Here is an 18555-nt window from a genome sequence, read left to right as displayed (position 1 = left end):
TAAAATCATTTTTATATTACCACATTCTTAAAACAGATTTTCACTGACATGCAATTCTAGGTAGATATAATTTATTTTCTTTCAGCACACTGAAGGTATCATCCTAATATATCACCTTTCATTGTTGAAAGAAATCATAATGGAAATTTAAAAATATCTGGAATGATATAATAATAATTATATTACATATAAAACTTGTGGGTTGAAAGAGAGAGTTGGGGCTGGGAAAGAAATTCAATCTGTTGCAGGCATGATGAAGAGTGGGGCTGAGGGAGAAACATACAAGGGAGTTTAAACAAGTAAATATATGAAGGATAATGGGAGCCAAGTTTCTTACTATCAGGGAAGTGAGTTACAAATAAAGAAAGAAAAAAAGGCTAGAATAACCCTGTAGTACTGGAATGGAACTGGATGTACTAGCATAAACTCAGCTCTCATTTTACAATAAAAGTAATAGATAAGGAAACAGGCATACAGAGGAGAGGGGGGTGTGTGTAATTATGTACATACACATTGTCTGCTGAAAGGGCATAAAGGCAACAGCATCATAGTATCAATAAGCACACCAAGCATACAGATCTTAGTTTCCACATGCCACTCTCTGCTAAAAAGAACCAGGGCCCCTTGGAGAAATGGACAGCTCTAGGGTTGGTGAAAAGAAAATATAAGATATTCCTAGAGTATCTTCCTATCTCAGAAAGTGGGTGAATGCTCATGAAATGATGGGATCATGAGAAAAACACACAGGAACCAGCTTAAAATGGTTCCAATGGGCAAGTGTGGGATAATTTGAGTATCAAAATAAACAATGATAGTGATAGGTTGTGACCCTCTGAGTAAAAGAAAAATCCGAGAGTCCATAATGATATAAATAAATAAATGGAGAAGGGACACTTTTAACTTACCACAGAATTCCAATGAATGAATGTTGAAGCGATGATGGAATTTTTTTCAATAACCAAATTAAAGCTATTTTATTAATAAATTATTCAGGCAAGTACAAACACTAGATCCTAAACTAGAGATATTTACAGTCTCAAAGAATCTCTCCCTAATATTTATTAACTTATTAATTAATATGTAAAATACACAAACCAGCAGACACCACCTTAAGCAAGTGGTATGAGTTAACATTACAAGTATTGAGACAAATCAACATAATGTGCCTCCCGACAAGCATGAAAAGCACATCATTCTGTGGCTTTCCTACATAAAAATCAAATCTGAATCAAATCATGATAAAACAGCAGATAAATTCAATTTGAGGGAAATCTGCAAAGTAACTAGGTTGTACTCTTCAAAAATGTCAGTCATGAAAGAAAGAAAAAACAGAAGAAACACTCTATACTAAAAAAAAAATCATTTAAAACATGACAAACACTGAAGTAATTTATAACAGGTTTTTCATCAACATTAATAGCTACAGGGACATTCAAAAGCTGTATGTGACAAGGGACAACTCTTCATTGTGTGGAACTGTCTTGTACATTATAGAAATAGTAACATACCTGACACCTATCTACTGCATTCCAGAAATAATCCCCAATTACAGTGATGACCCAAGAAAAATCACATAATTTTCCAAAATATCTCTTTGGGAGGCATTTACTACCCCTGTCAAGAACCACTGCCTTCCACAATCTAGTCTTCTCCCTTTCACTCTCACTCTCCAAACACACTGGCCTCCTCCCTTTCCTTTAACACTCCCTTTCCTTTCACACACTCTACCTCAGCAACTGTGTGCATGCTATTTCTGTCTGGAATGCTCTTGTCACTGATAACTGCCTTACTTTCTCACCTTACTCAGATATTTAATTCAATACCTCTTTCTCAGGTTCTGCGTTGACCATTCTGCTTTGTCTCCCTGGCTCTTATTCCACCATCTGACATTTATTTTACTTGTTTGGTTGTTATTCATATACTCTTCCTTAATGTAAGCTCATGATGAAGAAATGTTTGTTTATTTTGTTCAGTGGTGTGTCCTCAGCCTATAGATGAGTGATGGTGCATATCAGGCATTCAATATGTATTTTTGGAATGAATGAATAAATGTCCAACAGTAGGGTAGTGAATAAATTCTTAAGTTCATACAATGGGATATTATATACCTGTAAAATTAGGCTTTTAGAGAAGTTTTAAAGGGAAATCCTAATATATTTAAGTTAAAAAAATGAAAGGTCCAAAACTGTACACAGTGTGGCCAATATGGGTTCCCTAAGAACAAGGCATATCTAGACAAACGCTATTTCGCAACTACTCGGTTAATAGACTGAAGAAAGTCAATCATAAGATGGTGAAATACAAGATGGTTGAATGACAGTATAGTGAAGTACTCAACAGAGGTGGGAGAGTAATCTTATTCAAAAGTTTTAGACTTAGACTTTTTTTTTTTTTTTTTTTTGAGACAGAGTCTCCCTCTGTCGCCTAGGCTGGAGTACACTGGCACAATCTTCGGCTCACTATAATCTCCACTTCCTAGGTTCAAGCGATTCTCCTGCCTCAGCTTCCCGAGTAGCTAGGATTACAGGCATGCACCATGACACCCAGGTAATTTTTGTATTTTTAGTAGAGACGGGGTTTCACCTTGTTGGCCAGGCTGATCTCGAACTCCTGACCTCAAGTGATCCACCCACCTTGGCTTCCCAAAGTGCTAGGATTACAGGCATGAGCCACCGCACCCAGCCAAAAGTTTTAGACTTTTTATCCATAGCCCTTAGTAAACATTTTTATTGCTAATTTGGATAAAAATGCTTATCAAATACACAAATGGCATAAAGCTGAAAGGGATATTTTAATAAAATAAATGACCAAATTTAGATTAAAAATCATTCCAATAGGCTTGAACACTGATATAAAAGCAATAAAAAGAAATACAGGAGAGTTAAAAAGTATTATATAGGGCAAGGCGTAATGGCTCACGCCTATAATCCCAGCATTTTGGGAGGCCGAGGCGGGCGGATCACTTGAGGTCAGGTGTTCAAGACCAGCCTGGCCAACATAGTGAAACCCCATCTCTACTAAAAATACAAAAATCAGCTGGACGTGGTGTCATGTGCCACTCACGCAGCTGTAATCCCAGCTACCCAGGAGGCTGAGGCAGGAGAATCACTTGAACCTGGGATGTGGAGGTTGCAGTGAGCCAAGATCATGCCACTGCAGTCCAGCCTGGGCAATAAAGTGAGACTCTGTCTCAAAAATAAGAGGATTTTTAAAAAAGTATTATATAGATACAAGAAATGAGAATAGGAATCTTTTTTTTAATCAAATTTTTTTTTTATTATTATTATACTTTAGGTTTTAGGGTACATGTGCACAATGTGCAGGTTTGTTACATATGTATACATGTGCCATGTTGATTTCCTACACCCATTAACTCGTCATTTAGCATTAGGTATATCTCCTAATGCTGTCCCTCCCCCCGCCCCCAAGCCCACAACAGTCCCCGGAGTGTGATGTTCCCCTTCCTGTGTCCATGAGTTCTCATTGTTCAATTCCCACCTATGAGTGAGAACATGCGGTGTTTGGTTTTTTGTCCTTGCGATAGTTTACTGAGAATGATGTTTTCCAGTGTCATCCATGTCCCTACAAAGGACATGAACTCATCATTTTTTATGGCTGCATAGTATTCCATGGTGCATATGTGCCACATTTTCTTAATCCAGTCTATCATTGTTGGACATTTGGGTTGGTTCCAACTCTTTGCTACTGTGAATAGTGCCGCAATAAACATACGTGTGCATGTGTCTTTATAGCAGCATGATTTATAGTCCTTTGGGTATATACCCAGTAATGGGATGGCTGGGTCAAATGGTATTTCATGAGTGAACTCCCATTCACAATTGCTTCAAAGAGAATAAAAATACCTAGGAATCCAACTTACAAGGGATATGAAGGACCTCTTCAAGGAGAACTACAAACCACTGCTCAATGAAATAAAAGAGGATACAAACAAACGGAAGAACATTCCATGCTCATGGGTTGGAAGAATCAATATCGTGAAAATGGCCATACTGCCCAAGGTAATTTATAGATTGAATGCCATCCCCATCAAGCTACCAATGACTTTCTTCACAGAATTGGAAAAAACTACTTTAAAGTTCATATGGAACCAAAAAAGAGCCCACATCGCCAAGTCAATCCTAAGCCAAAAGAACAAAGCTGGAGGCATCACGCTACCTGACTTCAAACTATACTACAAGGCTACAGTAACCAAAACAGCATGGTACTGGTACCACAACAGAGACATAGATCAATGGAACAGAACAGAGCCCTCAGAAATGATGCCGCATATCTACAACTATCTGATCTTTGACAAACCTGACAAAAACAAGAAATGGGGAAAGGATTCCCTATTTAATAAATGGTGCTGGGAAAACTGGCTAGCCATATGTAGAAAGCTGAAACTGGATCCCTTCCTTACACCTTATACAAAAATTAATTCAAGATGGATTAAAGACTTAAATGTTAGACCTAAAGCCATCAAAATCCTACAAGAAAACCTAGGCAATACCATTCAGGACATAGGCGTGGGCAAGGACTTCATGTCTAAAACACCAAAAGCAATGGCAACAACAGCCAAAATTGACAAATGGGATCTCATTAAACTAAAGAGCTTCTGCACAGCAAATGAAACTACCATCAGAGTGAACAGGCAACCTACAGAATGGGAGAAAATTTTTGCAACCTACTCATCTGACAAAGGGCTAATATCCAGAACCTACAATGAACTCAAACAAATTTACAAGAAAAAAACAAACAACCCCATCAAAAAGTGGGCAAAGGACATGAACAGACACTTCTCAAAAGAAGACATTTATGCAGCCAAAAAACACATGAAGAAATGCTCATCATCACTGGCCATCAGAGAAATGCAAATCAAAACCACAGTGAGATACCATCTCACACCAGTTAGAATGGCCATCATTAAAAAATCAGGAAACAACAGGTGCTGGAGAGGATGTGGAGAAATAGGAACACTTACACTGTTGGTGGGACTGTAAACTAGTTCAACCATTGTGGAAGTCAGTGTGGCGATTCCTCAGGGATCTAGAACTAGAGAATAGGAATCTTGGCAGCAGTTCACGGTTTTTGTTTGGTTTGGTTTTGCTTTTTTCCTACAACTTTAAGTTTTGAAAGCAGTACATGGTTTTTTTTTTAATGCCCAATTATGCTGTGACCATTAAAGATCTCACAGTACATTGACAGAAAGAGAATTACTGAATATATTTCATGCTGGTCAGATCAGAAGTGAAATTGTGTTTCATCTAATTCAGGACACCTTATTTTAAGAAAAACACAGACAAACTAGAGTCTACCCAAAGGAAGGCAACTTGCTTGCTGAGGGATCTGGAAATATGAACGCAATAAAATAATTTTTAAAAACAGGGAAACACAGATCACTGAGAAAACTATATACTTTTAAACAAATGATGCTAGGATAGTGCTCACTTTGGCAGCATATATACAAATGGTGCTAAGACAACCAATTGCCCATTTTATTATTCTTATTATTTTGTCAATTTTGTTTTTCACAAGCATATACGTAAAACCTAAAATCCAATCTAATTTGTACTTTTCAAACACTTTTCCAAAATTGAGATAATCCAAATAAACTGTATCACTGGAGAATAGTTTTCTAAGAAACTTTGTATGAATCAGGCCATGAAATCCTTGTATGATAGCTATATCAATTCTTTCAGGATTAATAATAGTAATAATAGCTGCCAGTTATTGAGTACTAACTAGACATCACACATTCTACTAAGCATTTTATAGGCATTATCTCACATAATCCACACCAAAACCCTCTAAGATAGGCATTATTATACCCTATTACTGTGCCAAATAGCAGACAAAATGCCTTATCCACAGGAGAATGAATAAATTATCATGTAATCACACACTGGAATACTGTACAGTAATAAGGAACAAATGAAAACTATGCATATCTACATAGAAGCAGCTCAAAACCCTAAGACTGTGTGAAACACCCAGTTCTCAAAAGAATATGTATCATATTGATTCCATCTACAGAGTTCAAAACCATACTGAAGAGAAGGAAAATCATTATATATCAAAATAAGAAATAAAAAAGATATGACTGGGAAAGGAGAAACAAAGAACTTGAACAGTATTTGGTAATGTTCTATTTCTCAAGCTCAACAGTCAATATATGGGAATTATTTTTACTTGCTGCTATTCTTTACATAAATTATTCATATATACTCTTTTCTACATATGAAATAGTTAATAGAAGGAAAATATGTACTATTAAAATGAAAGTCATTTATACATAAGCTATTATAGCTGTGTACTCAAGTATTTAAAATAAACATTTGAAAATAGCTGGACTTCATCTGGATTTCAAGATACCACTTTCAAGAGAAAATAAGGGTGACATTTAGTCTTCTCTGTTCTAAAAAAAATTGATAAAACAAGCAAATCGGTTCTTATTTTTCTAAGAAGATAAATTTTTCAAAATATCAACTTGGAATCAATAAAAACTTAACATATCTAGACTGTAAGAATCTAATACTTACATCTTAACTTTTGAAAAATTAAGATGCCTGCCTACGCACAGTGGCTCATGCTTGTAATCCCAACATTTTGGGAGGCCAAGGCAAGAGGATCGCTTGAGTCCAAGCGTTCAAGACCAGCCTGGGCAACGTAGAGACTCTGTCTTTGCCAAAAATTTAAAAATTAGCCGGGCAGGGTGGCACATGTCATCCCAGCTACCTGAGAGGCTGAGGTGGGAGGATTCCTTGAGTCTAAGAGTTCAAGGCTGCAGTGAGCTGTGATTGCACTGCTGCACTTCAGCCTGGGCAACAGAGCGAGACTCTGTCTCAAAAACAAAACCAAAAAAGCCTTTAGCCAAATATTATCAGCAACTCAACTGATGCCCAAGTAAGAGATCCTAATTCCATCACCCATTCTTTCATATTTACTTTTTTCATTTCCAGATTTCTTTTATACCTTGGACAAGTCAGTTGTTCTTCCATGACCAAACAACTCTGCCTTGATCTCTTCTACTTTCCTCCTGTCATCTTCATTTAATTCTGAAATGGAGTATCCACAATCATGTGCTAAATTGAACTTCAGATTCCAGGCTGGAGAGAAAGCATACGCTTGAGATAATACAATGCGAAAGTGATAATTTGTCAACAATTCCAAGAACACAGAAGATCATCAATATATGCAATTTAATACCCACTGCAATGCTTAGTATGTCTTCTTCTCAATTATGACAACGTATTAGATCCTTTCACTGCAAAGTCTGATTTTCTTAGGCCATGCTCTACAGATAATTCTAAAAAAAAGCCACTTTGAATCTGGTATTCAATCATATTTATCTTAATCCTCCTTCTAATCATGAGTCCCTTTGCCTCTCCCTTTAGTTCCTGCTACAATTACTCATAATTCCATGACAGCTGATATTTAAAAGTAATAAATACAACTTGGAGGGTTTTTTGTAGAATAAAAATGTGCAAGGAACAGCGTAGGAAGTTAACCTCAAGGGATGATTTCTAGGTAAGCCTAAATTGCTTTTAAATTGCCTCCCAAAATATATTCCCCATATTGTCTTATAGATTTTTGTTTTTAATGGAATTCTATTAGAAATTAATGAGATTTGTACATATTCTCTTTTAAACCTCTAACCCAAGTTTTAGTATAAAATACATTGATTTTTTTTTCAAATGTCTGAGATCAACACCAAGAGTTTTATTAGAAAAGGGAAAGAGAAAATATATGTAGTTTTAGGACAAAAAGCAATTTAGAGCACAGCAAATTTAGGCTCTTTCTGCCTTCAGAATAAGGATACTATAATGTGAGGATTAGAGAAACATGATAGCTTTAGGAGCTCAGGAGCCCAAGCGACCTCTTTACTCTCTGTCATACATCAGAATCTACTTCTCCTAAGAACAAGAACCTAAACTCAGGCTGGTACTATTAATACTGTAACTTAACTACATTATTGGTTAAATAGGCTTTTTATGGATTGTTAAAAGAAATATAGTCATTCTAACAATTCTATTGGAAAACACATTTAGAACTCCAAATATCTAACTTCATTTTTTTCTTGATCTTGTTTGTATGTTTCATTGGCTAAGCTTCCTCAAATCATAAATATCTAACTTTAAACACATTATTAAACTATAACGTTTATAAGCCTGAACCTTTCTTCTTACCGTGTGCTCGTACCTGCCTTTCCTCTTCCTCTGCATTTCTGAGTATTTCTTTAGCATGATTCAGTGAGGATTCACATTGCAGAAGGTTTTTCACATGCGCAGCCAGTGAATCTACACTGCTACCACCACCATCCTCACTCTCTGACACACCCTCTTCCTCTCTGCTATCAGTTATACTTGTCTTGGGTGAAACATATGGAAAGAAGTTTAGAAGAACATCGGAAACTGATTCCAAAGACTCTGGTAAATTACTGTCCCACGAGCAGGAACCATTTCCATCACTGGCATCACTACTTGAATCACTTTTTATGACAGTCATCATAGGGATAATAATTTTATTCCCAATGGTTCCACTACACCCTTCAGGTTCAGACCTCATTACAGATTTGGCTGCTTGATATTGCCTAAGAGTCTCTTCTAATGCCATACTGACTTTGCTCTCTGCTTCCTGTAGAGGACTTCTAACTGTAGTTGAACTAATAAACTCCCAATTTTCAATGCCTCTCCGGCATTTCAAATTCGTCTGTGTGCCAATATCCTTCTGTATGCACCTGCTGCTTGGGCTTTCCTCTGTGAATGGCTGTCTCTGAAGCAAATCACCATTAGATACATCCGTGGAAGAGGGTTCTTTGAAGCAAACCACCTTCTTAGATTGTATAAATGAAATATCACTAATATCTCTGAAAGGGGCAAGGGGAGCAGGAAAATTGCATCGTTTCAGTGCTGTATTTTCTGCCTCCATCAAAAGTGTCCGAATTTCCTTAAGAGTTTTAGAACTATTTTCTGCATCCTGGATTTCTTCAGAGCCAACATCTCTAAAACCTGCAGATTCTGGTTTATTTATTACAACTCTGTCATCAGCCTGAGAATTTAAAAGCACATTATTTGAGCTAACACTGGAGTCAGAAGAATTCAAATTATCTATTAGCCTTTGGACATGTTCTGAAACAAGCTTGTGATTCTCACCATGTGAGTAAGTACCAGAGGGAACTGTTTGTAATCCAGTAATTTGATCAGCTTGCCCAAGAGCACCTGAGATCTTTAGAGCATCTTCAGTTAGATGTCTATCTGGCAAATCCTTTTGATAGAAAATATCTAGTTTCTCTCGATGTGAAAAGGAACTAGGAAGAGCTGTTGGTAATACTGTTTTCTGGCCAGCTGGTCCAGGAATTGTTGAAACCTTCAGCACATCTTCAGTTACATGTCTACCTGGCAATTCCTGTGGAATGAAAATATTCGATTTCTCTCTGTGAAAATAAGAACTAGAGAGAGGTATTGGTTTTCCAGTATTCACATCAGCTAGTTCAGGGATAGCTGAAATCTTTAGAATACCTTTACTTTGATCTCTATCTGGCAACTGCTGTTGAAATAAAATATCGGGCTTTACTGTTGGAGAATAGGAACTATGAAAAGCTGTCTGGGATGGAGTCTTCTGGTCATTTGGTCCAATCACAGTTGAAATCTTGGGCTTCTCTATTTGGGAGTAGGAACTAAGGGTAGCTGCTGGGAACTCAGTTTTCTGATCATCTGGCATATGCACAGTTGAAATCTTGAGTTTCTCTTTATGTGAATGTGAGTAGGAACTAGACAGTTCTATTGGTATCCCAGTCTTCTGCTCTGCTGTTATAGAAACAGGTGAAACTTTCAGAGCCTCTTCTGTGAGATGACTGTCTGGCAACTCCTGTTGAGAGATAACACTGGGCTTCTCTCTATGTGAGTAGTAACTTAAAGGTACTGTTGGTATCTCAGTCTTCTGGTCACCTTGTCCAGGAACAACAAAAACATTTAAAGCTTCTTCAGTAACATCTGGCAACTCCTGCTGATGAAAAATACTGGGCTTCTCTCTGTTTGAGTAGGAACTAGAGGATGCTATTTGTATCCCAGTCTTCTGGTCAGCAGGCCCAGGAACCCCTACTGCTTTCAAAGTTACTTCAGTAAGATCTGGCAACTCCTGCTGATAAGAAATGACAGACTGCTCTCTCTGTGGGTAGGAATTAGAGGACAGGATGTTTATTCCAGTCTTCTGGTCAGCTGGTCCAGGAACTCTTAAAATTTTCAAATCTGCTTCAGTAAAATGCGGCAACTCTTGCTGGTAGGAAATAATGGGCTTCTCTCTGTGTGAGTAGGAAGTAGAGGTTACTGTTGATACCCCAGTCTTCTGATCAGCTGGTCCAGGAACATTTGAAACTTTCAGAGCCTTTTCAGTTAGATGACTATCTGGCAACTCTTGCTGGTAAGAAATATTAGGCTTCTCTGTATGTGAATAGAAAGAGGAAGTTACAGTAGATAACCCAGTCGTCTGGTCAGCTGGTCGAGGAACAGCTGAAACTTTCAGAGCTTCTTTAGTTAGCTGACTGTCTGGCAGGGCCTGTTGGTAGAAGACAATGGGCTTCTCTCTATATGAGTATAAACTAGAGGATACTGATAGTGTCTCAGTCTTCTGGGCATCTGGTCCAGGAACAGGTGGAACTTTCAGAGCTTCTTCAGGTAAATGACTGTCTGATAGGGTCTGTTGGTAGAAAATGACAGGCTTCCCCCTATTTGAGTAAGTAGTAGAATGTACCGGTATTGTCTCAGTCTTCTGGTCAGCTGGTCCAGGAGCAGCTGAAACTTTCACAACCTCTTTATTTAGAGGACTGTCTAGCAGAGCCTGCTGATAGAAAGTAATGGGCTTCTCTCCAAGTGCATTGGAGCCTAAAGGTCCTGTTGGTATGTCAGTCTTTTTTTCAGTAGGTTCAGAAACAATGGAAACTTTCAGAGCCTCTTCAGGTAGATGACCATCTGGAAAGGCCTGTTTGTAGATAACAATGGGCTTCTCTCCAAATGGGCTGGAAGGAGAGGTTACAGTTGGTGTGCCAATCGTCTGGTCAACTGGTCCAGGAGCAACTGAAACTTCCAAAACCTCTTCAGGTAAATGACTATGTGGCAAGACCTGTTGGTAGAAAACACCAGGCTTCTCTGTGTGTGAGTAGAAAGTAGAGGGTAAAGTTGGTATCCCAATCTTCCCGTCAGCTAGCCCAGGAACCGCTGAAACGTTCTTAGCCTCTTCAGTTAGATGACTACCTGGCAACGACTGTTGGTAGAAAACGCTAGGCTTCTCTCTATGTTGTGAGTAGGAAGTAGAGGTTACAGTTGGTGTGCCAGTTGTCTGGTCAACAGGTTCAGAAGCAACTGAAATTTTCAGAGCCTCTTCAGTTGGATGACTATGTGGCAAGACCTGTCGGTAGAAAACACCAGGCTTCTCTGTGTGTGAGTAGAAAGTAGAGGTTAAGGTTGGTATCACAGTCTTCTGGTCAGCTGGTCCAGGAACCGCTGAAACGTTCTTAGCCTCTTCAGTTAGATGACTACTTGGCAACGACTGTTGGTAGAAAATGCTGGGCTTCTCTCTATATTGTGAGTAGGAAGTAGAGGTTACCGTTGGTGTGCCAGTTGTCTGGTCAACTGGTTCAGAGGCAATTGAAATTTTCAGAGCCTCTTCAGTTGGATGATTATCTGGCAAGACCTGTTGGTAGAAAATACCAGGCTTCTCTGTGTGTGAGTAAGAAGCAGAGGTTGGAGTTGGTGTCCCAGTCTTCTGGTCAGCTGGTCCAAGAGCAGCTGAAACTTTCTGTGCCTCTTCAGGTATATGACTACCTGGCAAGGTCTGTTGATAGAAAATACCAGGTTTCTCTCTTTGTGGGTAGAAGGTAGAAAGTACTCTTGGTATCCAAGTCTTCTGGTCACCTGGTCCAGTAACAGCTGAAACTTTCTGAGCCTCTTGAGGTATATGAGTACCTAGCAAGGCCTGCTGGTGGAAAATGCTGGGCTTTTCTCTATGTTGTGAGTAGGAAGTTGAGGTTACAGTTGGTGTGCCAGTCTTCTGGTCTGCTGGTCCAGGAGCTACTGAAATTTTCAGAGCCTCTTTAGGCAGATGACTCTCTGGCAAGGTCTGTTGGTAGGAAATACCAGGCTTCTCTCTTTGTGAGTAGAAAGTATAGGGTACTGCTGGTGTGTCAGTCATCTGGTCAGCTGGTCCAGGGAAGGCTGAAACTTTCAGACTCTCTTCAGGTAGATGACTGTCTGATAACACCTGTGGGTACAAAACACTTGGCTTCTCCCTCTGTGTGTAAGAACTAGACCGTACTGCTGGTATCTCAGTCTTCTCGTCAGCTGGTCCAGGGCCAGTTGAAACTTTCAGAGCATTTTCAGTTGGATGACTATCTGGCAACTCCTGTTGATAGAAAATACTGGGCTTCTCTCTATGTGAGAAGGAACCTGAAGGTACTGTTGGTGTTGGGACAGTCTTCTGGTCAGTCAGTCCAGGAATAGCAGACATTTTCAGAGATTCTCTAGGTAGATCACTGTCTGGCAACTCTTGCTGGTAGAAAACACTAGATTTCTCGCTATGTGAGTGAGAATTAGAGGACACTGTTGGTGTCCCAGTCTTCTGGGCGGCCAATACAGAAACAGCTGAAATCTTCAGAGCTTCTTCAGGTAAAAGAAAGTCTGGCAGGGTCTGCTGGGAAAAAATAATGGGCTTCTCTCTGTGTGAGTAGAAACTAGATGGTGCTGAGGGTATCCCAGTCTTCTGATCACCTGGTCCAGGAACAACTGATACTTTCAGAGCCTCTTCAGTTAGATGACTATGGGGTAAGGTCTGCTGATAGAAAGCACTGGGCTTTTCTCCAAGTGAAGAGGATGCAGAGGAAGTAGAGGTTACAGTTGGTGTCCCAGTCTTCCCGTCAGCTGGTCCAGAAACAGCTGAAATTTTCAGAGCCTCTTCGGGTAGACGGCTGTCCAGCAAGGCCTGTTGGTAGAAAATAAGGAGCTTCTCTCTGTGTGAGTATGCACTAGAGGGTACTGTTGGTAGGCCAGTCTTCTGGTCAGCTGGTCCAGCAACAGCTGAAACTTTCAGACCCTCTTCAGGTAGATGACTGTCTGCTAATTCCTGTGGGTACAAAATACTAGGCTTTTCTCTTTGTGAGTAAGAACTAGACTGTACTGCTGGTATCTCAGTCTTCTGGTGAGCTGGTCCAGGAGTGGCTGAAACTTTAAGAGTCTCTTCAGTTTGATGACTGTCTGGGAACTCTTGTTGGTAAAAAATACCAGGCTTCTCTCTCTGTGAGTGGGGAGTAGAGAGTACTGTTGCTGTCCCAGTCTTCTGGTCGGCTGGTCCAGACACATCTGAAACTTTCAGAGCCTGATCAGTTAGATGACCATCTGGCAAGGTCTGTCGATAGAAAAAGAGGAGGTCCTCTCCATGTGAGAGGGATGTAGAGGATACTGTAGGTATTCCCGACTTCTGCTCCACTGGGCCAGGAGCAGCTGAAACTTTCAAAGGCTCTTCAGTTAAGTTACTCTCTGGTAACTCTTGTTGGTAAAAAGTACCAGGCTTCTCTCTATGTGAGTAGGAAGTAGAGGTTAGAGTTGATATGCCAGTTGTCTGGTCAGCTGGTCCAGGAGCAGCTGAAACTTTCAAAGCCTCTTCAGTTAGATGACTGTCTGGCAAGCCCTGCTGGTAGAAAATACTGGGCTTCCCCCTATGTGACTGGGAACTAGAGAGTACTGTTGGTGTTGCAGTCTTCTGGTCAGCTGGTTCAGGAATAGCTGTGACTTTCAGAGTCTCTTCAGTTAGATGAGTATCTGCTAATGTCTTTTGGTTGAGAGTATCAGTGTGTTGACCAGTAGTAGTTTCTAGAGGAGAACTTACAGCCAACTGAGACAGGACCTCAAGGGACAAGGATAAATGAGATCCAATGTCTGAATCAACAGGAGTGGTAGTGATGCCTGACTTCAGGTTGGATTGAGTAACTTTAGCTATGCCTCCTTTAGAAGTGTCTCCTAAAGAAAAAGAGATTTGTTAATAGTATATAAAATTTTCTATTTTAAAATTCTATGTGCTGAAAAAAAGCAAGCTTTGAGCCTTTAAAAACCTTCTAGAAATGAATCCTAAGGAAACAGCCATGAAAGGAGACAAATATTTGCACACAAAGATATTAATTAGAAAACTAAAGTAAAAATATTTTAAATCTTCAACAACAGAATAATGGTTATAAACAACAGTATATCCAGTGAATGAAATATTATATGGATCTTAAAACTTGGATTTTTAAGAGAATTTTCAATGAGATGGGATAATACTATTGGGTCTAGGATTTGATTTCACCCTACTAACACTCTGTTATTGTGTCTTGTAGGCTGGCAGAAGACATAAGGTCTTCAGTCAGAGACAAAAGACTTTATGATCCCTGGTACAGCAAAGGCTCATCAGCTTATTTTCACGGGTTCCTCTTGTCCCCAAGTCCCACAGGGGCAGTACAATATGGCATAGAGGGATGCTATGCGTGCAGTGAGTTTGAAGGACTCTCCCAACAAATGCACCCTGTATAATATATATATATTTAAGTACATAAAACTGAAAAAGACTCTAAAGGTTACTCTGAAGAGTTTGAACTTAATTCCGTATGGCATGGCAAGTTGTTTACAGTTTTAAAGTTTTCAAGATGAGTGAGAAGGGAATGTAAAAATCTAGGTTGCACAATCCAACAAACATTTCTATAGAAATGTTCTATATCTGCACTAATACAATAATTCTAAATGAAAGCAGTTTTAAACAGCAGTGTAAAGTAAGTGCAACAGAAATGACAGGATTTGACAAGCTGTCCATTCATTCATTGTTCATTCAAAATACATGAATGCTTACTATGTGCCAGGCACTGTTCTACATACAGCAATAAACAAACAGACAATAATCCCTACCTCACAGAGCTTATTTGTATTCTAGCAGGAGGAGGCTGACAATAAATTGGTAAAACATATGACGTGTCAGATGATGTTAAGATGATTGATATATAGAGCAAGAATTATCTATTCTTTATGTATAGGGAAACCGAGTTGCAAAGATGACCATGTAACAGTGCTTCTCAATGTTGGGATCTTGTTAACTTGCAGATTCTGACTCAGTAGGTCTGGGTGGGACCTGAAATTCTGCATTTCTAACAAGCTCCTTAGGGATGCCCAATGTTATTGGTCCTCAGACCACATTTTAAGTGCAAAGATACATGGTTTTTCTAGAATTGTAGGTGGGTAAGTGACAAAAACTGGTACTTTAACCCTTGAACTCTAAATCCAAATTCTGAGCTCTTTCCACTACAACTGACTGGCTTTCTATGGCCACTGACGAGCTTCAAAGGAGCTGAATATAGAATGAAATGGGTTAAGGAGTGAATTTTAAAGTAAAGAACTAGAAGTATCAAGTATTAACTCTTCAAGAAAAGTAAAAAATTTAAAAATGTAACATGCATTGTAACCTGAGAAGGAATATGGATTACAAAATTTTGTGAGGTTCTTGCCTGCTGGGTCTAAAGAAAATAAGAAAAGTTTTTGTGAGGAAACAAAACAGGCTCAAGAAGCTAATAAACCAAAACAGATTAACAAAACAAAACCTTGTTTTTCTAAATGATTTCCTGATTTCTCAAAGTTTTTATATCTCTTTGGCCATTGTAAATTATTAGTGACACCATGAATGGGGACAAATGAGATAAATAGCTAAGGAGTTAAGAGGTACAGCCCAGGTCCTTGAAAGATCCAGGTTACATAAGATAAGGTCTTCTTAAGCTCAGAGGTAAAGAAAAGATTAGTAAAGAAAACTGGAAGAATGACTATAGGTTAAGCTCTTAAAAGCGTGGGAGGAGATGCATGATGTTAAAGAAGAATTCTTGCCAGTTCTATATAAAGTTAAGGACATATATGTCAAACTGTCAGAAGAATGGTGATCACAAATCCATTAATTATGATTTATAAAATATGTCTACGTATGTAAGGAGTTCATGATGAAAAACGGTATGTTTTTAGAGTGCTTATTATTCTCTCAGCCCTGGGAAAGAAGAATACACTAAGTGTGAGTGTTACAATATTACTACATAATGATCAAATCTTTGGAGATTCATTTTCAGAACTAGGGGTAAGTGGAAGAGGTAAGTTTCGACCAAGAAGAGGAAGATGGCTGCCAGAAAAAGACTATACTATAATAAAGTTGTATACTGGTGGGAACTGTATGCCTCTTAGAGATGACATTAAGACTAACAACCTGGGTATAATTTACTCAAGAACTCTTCTCCATACTAAGGTGCTTAGTAACACAGAAGGCTTCCTTAGGTGACGAAGACAGCACGGTTTTATTTCCCCAAGTATATTCTGACATAAGAAGAATAAGCAAGCCCTTTATTTCTCACAGACAAAATGAGGTACAATTCTATACTTCCATTTTACATATGACTAACAGCCTCTTAATAGTAATCGTTCCAAGTCAATTATTATGGGTTTTAATACTAGCACACACAAATAAATTACTATAGCTCTAATTTTGAGCCCTCTAATTCAGTCACTAATAAGTCTGTAACGGGGCTGGGAAGGTAGTGGGGAGGACGGTTAATGGGTACAAAAATGTAGTTAGAATGAATAAGCTCTAGAATATGATATAGTACAATACGGTGACTACAGTCAACAATTATTTATAATGCATTTTAAATTAAAAGAGTATAACTGGCATTTTCACAACATAAAGAAATAATGAATGCTTGAGGTGACAGATACTCCATTTACCTTGATGTGATTATTACACATCGTTATGTTTGTGTCAAAATATCTCATGTACCCCATAAATATATACACCTACTATGTTCTCGTAAAAATTAAAAATAAAAAAGATTTATTTAAAAAAAGTCTGGGGAAAGCACCTATTATGTGTACAGAGAAGTAAACTCAAATTCATGTTTTTTTAAAAAGACACCAGTGATATTTTAAATGGGTCTTTGTCTTCATTGCTGTTATTCTTGCTTTCTAATTAATTACTATATCATTTTTATAAGTTCCTAATTATCAATTATTGATAACTAAATAATTATAATTTTGTTGTATTTGGTTAATCCCTCAGTAAACTCATAGATGTTTACCTCAACATTCATTATCTTAAATTACATTCTCTCATAACTAAACTATAACACAATATATCAGTTCAAACAGGAATTTTTGATACCCTTATTAGCACAGTGGACATAAATATAACCCTTCCAAAGTTCCTGCATACTGATAATTCATTAACGTTGTCCTGTTGATAAATGTATGCCATTTAAATAACTTGCAATACAAAATCAAGTTAAATGTAATAAAATTGCTTAGTTTCAAAAGATAATAGGGCACTGTTTTATAACACAAAAATCACATATACGAGCTAACACTATAGCCTGTAATTTAATTCCTAATTTTGTTGTTGCTATCACTAAGTTCTTTTTCAATGTGAAAGCAGGAATTGTTAGGTTAAGTGTGTAATAGACTCTTCCTCATTCCTAAGTGGGCAGGGGTTTCAAAAAGCTAATGAACTGCTGGTGTTGTGAAAAGTTCATGAACTCTGTACTCAAACATCAAATCCCAAACACTGTTTCCTAACAGAATAACCCTGGGAAAGTTATACCCTGGTCATAGTAATACCCAGTCATCACCCTGATAGGTGCACCCCTACTCAAAGAAGTTCCCTCTGAGACAGGAGAAGATGTAATTTCAGATCTTGCTTCCAGGCTCCTCATCTTTAAGAGAACCCTTCAAAGTCCTGCCCCAAACTAAAGTCCTCCCTTACTCTGAGCCACACTCAGGTTCCCTCCCTGCCCTGGGTAACTTGCATCTTCAAGGGAGAAGATACCCAACAAATAACAACCTAAGGTAGTAAGGTTAAACAAAAGACTGGGCATCAATAAAAATTATGGCAGGAAAACTAAAAGATAAATCAATTAGGTTTAGAGGCAGGGAACATAAACCCCAATACCCACCAAAAAACATAAAGAAAGACATATAGGCCATTCAAGTCACAGAGACAGCCTCATGTTAATCAGAGATCAATAAAATAGTGACAAGACACAAATCCATAGGCCTTCATTACAACTGACATACAGTCAATGAAATATGATACTTACATTTATTTGATCCACTTTCTTGAGAACTGATCCCTGCCAAAATACAAAGCCTACCATCTTATTCTACCCCTCCCCCCGTCTACCCACGCACGTTAATTCATTTAATATTCATCAATTCATTAAGTCATTCAACAGATATTTATTGAGTAGCTTTCACAGCCAGGTGCAAAAATATATGTATTAGCAAAGCCCCAGCCCTACCCTCAAAGAGCTTAAAGTCCTGTGGGAGACAGAAACAAGTGAAAAAAAAGCAATTACTAAACTCAGTGTAAGGGCAGTGATTAGGGAGGCTGTTTACAGGATACTATTGTAATATATATAAGGAGTATCTGGCTCTTTCTTAAAGAGTCATGTGAACAGTGAAAAACAGAAACATTTTCCTGAAAGACAGCAAAGCTCAGAATGAAAGGATAAAAACCAGA

General features: G+C 38.4%; 1 protein-coding gene across 1 annotated transcript in view; it reads right to left on the bottom strand.

Annotated features, from left to right (window-relative positions):
* ALMS1 (ALMS1 centrosome and basal body associated protein) overlaps positions 1–18555 on the bottom strand; it is a 215658-nt gene that overhangs the window by 137345 nt on the left and 59758 nt on the right. The window contains exons 8-9 of the mRNA XM_003268797.2: positions 8187–14006; positions 6973–7106 (exon numbers count right to left, since the gene is read on the bottom strand). Coding sequence (XP_003268845.2) covers positions 6973–7106; positions 8187–14006 — 5954 coding nt within the window. The remainder of the gene's footprint in view (positions 1–6972; positions 7107–8186; positions 14007–18555) is intronic.

The sequence above is a fragment of the Nomascus leucogenys genome, chromosome 14 (genome assembly GCF_006542625.1).
Source record: "Nomascus leucogenys isolate Asia chromosome 14, Asia_NLE_v1, whole genome shotgun sequence".
In the NCBI taxonomy this organism is placed as follows: Eukaryota; Metazoa; Chordata; class Mammalia; order Primates; family Hylobatidae; genus Nomascus; species Nomascus leucogenys.
Note: the sequence above shows the minus strand (reverse complement) of the source record. Positions and strands in the feature narration are given on the sequence as shown.